Source organism: Peromyscus eremicus, chromosome 5, assembly GCF_949786415.1.
Source record: "Peromyscus eremicus chromosome 5, PerEre_H2_v1, whole genome shotgun sequence".
Classification (NCBI taxonomy): domain Eukaryota; kingdom Metazoa; phylum Chordata; class Mammalia; order Rodentia; family Cricetidae; genus Peromyscus; species Peromyscus eremicus.
This window is the reverse complement of record NC_081420.1, coordinates 83,588,982-83,594,981: the sequence shown is the minus strand read 5'-3', so window position 1 is coordinate 83,594,981 and position 6,000 is coordinate 83,588,982. Positions and strand designations below refer to the sequence as shown.

The 6,000-nt window shown below is 54.5% G+C and overlaps 1 protein-coding gene across 2 annotated transcripts in view; it reads right to left on the bottom strand.

Annotated features, from left to right (window-relative positions):
* Positions 1-219: 219 nt before the first annotated feature.
* Pgbd5 (piggyBac transposable element derived 5) overlaps positions 220-6,000 on the bottom strand; it is a 64,793-nt gene continuing 59,012 nt past the window's right edge. For both annotated transcript variants that reach the window (XM_059262490.1, XM_059262491.1), the window contains 3 exons: positions 4,228-4,425; positions 2,610-2,715; positions 220-782 (listed from right to left, as the gene is read on the bottom strand). In XM_059262490.1, coding sequence (XP_059118473.1) covers positions 587-782; positions 2,610-2,715; positions 4,228-4,425 — 500 coding nt within the window. In that variant the 3' untranslated portion in view covers positions 220-586. The remainder of the gene's footprint in view (positions 783-2,609; positions 2,716-4,227; positions 4,426-6,000) is intronic.

The following is a 6,000-nucleotide window of genomic DNA, read 5'->3' as shown; positions in this document are numbered from 1 at the left end:
GTGGGGGTGTGGGGGGTGAGGGAGGAGGGGGACACATCTTGTTTACAGTAGACCTTAAGCAACAGTAGGAAAATAACCTGAAGATATATTGAAAAATAAAAAACCAGCATCCCTCTTGACTGTGAACCTGGCGGCTCCCTCCCGGCCCTGCCCTCCACTAGCCCCGTGGAGGATGTAGCAGGAACACCCTGTTTGTAGTCAGCAAGCCGCAACTGTTCCTCTCGTCGACTCTGAGTTTTAATGGCACCACGTTGCGTTTCTTCTTTCAAGGGAGCCATCTAAGCTGAACACACACGTCCCTAGGTGCTGAGTGGTGGCACTGAGTGGTCCATTTTGCAAGCTTGCCCGGTCTGAGCTTGAGCCCGTCATAAGCTCTCAGGCTCTGGGAAGCAGAGCATGGTCCACTGGTCCCTATTGCTGGTACCTTCCAAGGTCACAGCCCCTCCAGTCACCTGTATTAGGCTCTGGGGAGTCCCCCCCTCTTGGGGGAGGTGCTGAAAGCAGACCCTCGGGCCACACATGGGCCCTCCAATAGGCAGGTGACAGGCTCCTTCCTTGTCCCTGCCACCCCTGGGCCAGCACAGTCTCAGTGGGCTGGTGATGCATCCTCCAGGCCCAGTAACTCCCTGACAAGTCTCTCTCCAAACTGTGCCCGGCTGTACCTCTTCACGTGGTAGGCATCTGACATTTTGTACAGGATGTAGGCGTTGTTGACGGCAATGCTGACGGCAAACCAGAACACCTGCTGCCACGTCTTGTTTGGCTTGTGAGAGATGAAATACCTGGGGACAGAGGGGAGTGGCCATGTTGGGTGGCTACTGCCTGAGGTTTAAACGCCCCCTTGTGGAGGGAAGCGCTTTAAGACTCAGGAAGTAAATGAAACCCCCAAAGCACAGGAGGAAACAAAACCCATCCGGCTGAGGGAGCTCGTGGAACCCGAGGGGCTCACAAGGCTCCCATCCCAAGGCTACATCAGCCCTGGCAAACACTGGGAAGAGGAGACTCTCCAATCAGCTGAGGGAGCTCCAGGGATACAGCTTTTGTTAAGTGACCATGATAAACTCCCTGGCTGACTGGGCTAGACTTGGGTGGAACTATTCCTTTAATCTGTTGCTAGTGCTCAAGCTGGGGCAGACAGGTATTTGTCAACCTCTCCTCAGAAAAGTCACACAGCAGGTAAGCTGGTTATAGCTCCCCGGGAAGAAGAGCCCAGAGGCTCTGCCTTTGGCCATGGTATCTGCAGACTCCCATCAGTGAGGGCACCAGGGACCAGCTGTGGGCAGGGCCCCATCACAGTGAACTTCACTCAAGGAAATGAAGACAAAGAAACAGGTATTTAGGGCCCCACCCCAGCCCCCAGCATCCCTCTTCTCAAAGCCCTTCTCTAGGCCCATCCACACCTGAAGCGCTTAATCCCTCAGCTCCAGGCCCTGCAATGCGCTCTCTCTTTCCCACGTGTTTCCGTTATCCATTTGTTTTTCCTTGGGACTGACCCTGAATGCTATTGAGCCCAGAAGCTTATTTTAGGATTATCTTTTCCTGTGTATTTTCTCTGCACCCTGGCCACAACATGTCTGAAGACCACCAGGGTGTCTAGCACAGGACACCATGCCTCTGTGTCCACTAAACCACCACCATTTTTGAAACACCATGACACTGATGTGGCAAGGGTCCTGTCAAGGCAGGAGATGTGGCTTCTCGCGGGAAGGCTAGATGCTCCAGAGAAGACGCGGGTCTTGTTCTCCCCTCCTGACCAGGTCATAGGGCAAGCAATGGAGTTTCCCCTAAGGCAGCCAAGCTGCTGGACTAGCTTTGATCTAGGTAGGAAGACTGTGGTGGAGGCATTGACATGCTCAACAGCCTCCTGTGTGGTTATCAGGACAACTGGTAGGCTGGCTCTGTGTAGATGTCAGCCACACCCACCTACTGTGCACACTGCATGTGCCTTCTGTATGAGCACAGCACAAGCCCACACCTGATCTCGGGCATCCTTGTGTAAAGGGACCAAGAACTCAGGAAAAGGCCTTGAGCTGACTCCTGGCATTGTGGACCAATTGAGGGGGCAGGATGGACAAAGCCCACAGAGGATGGAGGCTAAACTGTGTGCCAAGATGCCCACCACTGAGGTGTGGGCAGGGAAGGGGACCTCAGGTGGGGCTGGAGGCCTGGGATGTGAGTGGAGTGCAGAGGTCTCTAAAGGTAAGGTGGGTGTATAGGCCACCTGGGGCCAGGGTGAGGGCCAGGGACTACCCTGCAGGTCCTCATGTTCCAAACTCATGTTCTTCAACAAGTCTGGGCCAACACTGTCCTCCCATCCCACCACTGGGCCGGTGTTGTTCACCCTGCACACCCCATCCAACGGCACCCGAGTGCACCCCAGCTGCTCACACTCACTTGCTGTAGTGGTGTTCACCCTGCACACCCCATCCAACGGCACCCGAGTGCACCCCAGCCGCTCACACTCACTTGCTGTGTGGTGTTCACCCTGCACACCCCATCCATCACCACCCGAGTGCACCCCAGCCGCTCACACTCACTTGCTGTAGTGTTGTTCACCCTCCACACCCCATCCATCACCACCCGAGTGCACCCCAGCCGCTCACACTCACTTGCTATACTTGTCGTCGTATCTGCAGATGTAGCTGAGGTGAGCAGCGAAGGCCTCCACAGCCAGCGGGCAGGGGATCTCCCCACTCCTCCTCTTGATGATGACACCTGTCGGGGAGACAGCGCTCAGCCCTCTTCCAGGCACTTACCCACAATGTTCCTGGCTGCCCAGAGCCTGCGCCTGGGGTGGGGTGGGGTGGGGCACTGGACTGGCCCCATCCATCAGGTGCTTTAGCAGAGTTGGGGGAGGGGACACGGAACAAGCAAGTGCAGACATCTGCCACCAAGACTCACGGGAGCCTCACGGGCCCAGGGACAGTGACACACACCCGCAGGCAACCCTAAGAGGCACACACAGACTACGGTCAGACAGGCCTGAGAGGAAGGGGGGGGGGAAGCGGGGCTCTCTCTTCCTCCCCATACTGGCAGGTGTGGTCAAGGGCTGCCGGGAGGGGGAACAGTGGCATTTTCTCTGCGTCCCCTTCTGTGTGGGTGGGATCATGTCACAGGGAACAAGGAGGCCACCCCTTCCACACACACAAAGGGAATGCAGCAGAGGTGTCTCCAGAGCCATGGCACAATTCACATCCCGCAGAGCCCGGGGACTGAAAGGGAACCCACAGGACCGCACCATTCCACTGCACCAATGGCTGCTGTATGATGCCTGTCCCCGGGCCTGCCTGTGCACAGTCTGCCTCGCCTCTGCGGGACACGGGGACAGAGATGGAGGTGTCCTTCCTAGCACCGTGTGTGTGCACTGGGCATGCACAGGGTGTCCCACTGTGCTGGTCAGTTTTAGATCACACTACAGGAACACACACTATATGGATAACATAAATATAACACACTGCCACAGAAGCACTTGTGGACCACCCATGTAACATGACCATACATACATTGTACCACTATACACACACACACACACACATACTGTATATTATACCACTACACACACACACACACACACACACACACACACACACACACACACTGTATATTATACCACTACACACACACACACACACACACACACACACACACACACACACACACCACCCACATGTCACACTCCCAGCACGCACACGAGAATGCAAACTGCTCGTGTGCATACCACACTGGAAGCATCTCTGCAGATTCCTTTGCAATCCTCTCAATTTTTTTTTCTCTCTCAGCAGTTTAACACTGTCTTAACTGTCAGTTACTTTAAATACAGACTCTGGGCTAATTAAGTCCCTCTGTTCTGAATCGATTTTAAATCCCCAGAGAATTAGTGAGGAAAACAGCGGGCCGCCTGGCAGCCAGGATTACACGGGCGCTTTGCTTCCAGGAGTCTATGATGATAAAATGATCCACAAATTCCTCCCAGAATGTAGCCCGACATCATGCCCTAAACAACAGAATCATCACACCCTCACAAGCAGGTGAGGCCACAAAGCCACTTGTCAATCAAACCCTCCCAGCTTGCCAAGGCAAGCTAAGGGCTTCTTCATGAGGCTCTTCCCTGCCCCCTCCAGGACAGAACAACCACCTACTAGGGACACAGACAGCATGAGGGTCCTCCAGGCTCGTGCCCTGGATGCTCCCCCACTTCCTACACCCACGCTCCCACTCCCTACTCACCTTGCTGCACAGGGGAGTAGGCATTGGTCAGGAAGCGGAAGTGCCCCTTGTTGTACCAGCAGATCAGAGACATGTTCCCCTTGGTCCTGATCTGGTGCTGGCCCCGGGCCAGTGGGGTGGCAGGGTTGGTCAACATGGATGGAGGGAGGCCGGTGCAGTCGCTTTTCCTAGAGCTCAGCAGGCCACAGCAGTAGATCCCTGGCAGGAAAGACACAAACTCTCACATGTGCTGTTGCCAGGGTGCCCCAAACCACAACACAGGTAAGGAGAGACTGGCAAGAGCGGACCCTCCAGAAGCAGCCGCTGGGCCTCTTCTCTGCCCGCCCCCTTCCTCTATAAGAACTCCCCCTAAGGTCACCAAGGCCATGGCTAATGTAAGCGATGGATAAATGCAACAACACGGCCCTTATCGACAGGGCTCTTTGTTGGCGCTGTGGGGCATGTCACCCCATCTGCTTCCAGAAACCTGTACTTGCTGGGTTCTCACATGTACATCACAGAAGAAGAGGAGGAAGGAGCTCTGAAGGAGGAAAGGCCCCCAGGTCACAGCTGAGGTGGTAAAGGGGGTGTGGCTGTGCCCAACCATGCAGCCTGAGTCCTCGGGATGGACATACCTGACAGTTCTTAGGACCCTCGTCACTGGAGATGAGGCACATGGCACTCCATTGCCAAGAGCTCAGTAACTCTAGATGCTTCCAAAAATTCACAGTGCTGTCACTTTTATATTACCTAACCTTAGAAAAAGACAAAACCTCATACCCAATCACGCCCTTCCAGCTGGAGTTCTCTGCCCATCTCCTAGCTTGCTGAGCCAGGGAATACTTTTTCCCCTTGGATCTCAGAAGCAACACTCCTGACTCCTGGGGAAGCAGCCCCAGTGGTCCAGGCCATGATTCGGTACCAACACTCATGCTGCTCTGCACATCACACACACACACACACACACACACACACACACACACACACACACACACTCTAACTCCTAGTGCTGATAGCAAATCCAGGAGTGGACCATCACATACATACATATGCACACAGCATCAGAGGTTACACCTCTAATACGTGCCTCCACAGACACATGGGCTCAGGCAGCAGGCCAGCTCCCCACTGGGCTTCACGGACACCCAGAGCTCCTCCAAGCAGCTGTGTCCTGGGTTCTAGGATCAGTTCCTGCAGCTTTCCTTCCCTCCTCAGTCTGAGCTCTTGCTGAGCTCTTGCCATAGATGAGCTCTGAGCCTGCCTGCACTGGCCAGTGCCGAGGGTCACCCTAACCCAGCCTGCAAGGCACAGAGGTGCGCTGCTCCCTCACTTCTACACAGCTTCCAAGGCCCAGGATGTAAGCTGCTTATTCCTCCACAATACAAGAGGGTTCAGTTTGCAGGCCTGGTGTCCACTGTGTGGCACAGCAAAATGCCTCAATTCTAGCAGCTTCTGTCTATGAGTGACACTTTCTGAGCTGTCTCCAAGCACGGCTTAGCATTTAGGTCTTCATTTTTACATCCAACTTCTGTCAAAGCCATGGGAGGCTTATCCAGTCTGCAAAGAACGAACAGAACCTCTTGCCACCAGAAGCCTAAGACCTTTCTGAGGCCCATGGGATTGTTCCTGACCACACAGATCTCTGCCAGAAGGGAAGGAGACTCGCTAGTGATGGTGGATGATTCTCATACTTTTCAGATCCTTTTTACTAGGGGCTTTTCCTTCAGGCCTTTGATGGCCAGAACCACACAGCAAAGGACACACACACCTTGAGAGCACCAGAATCCAGACACA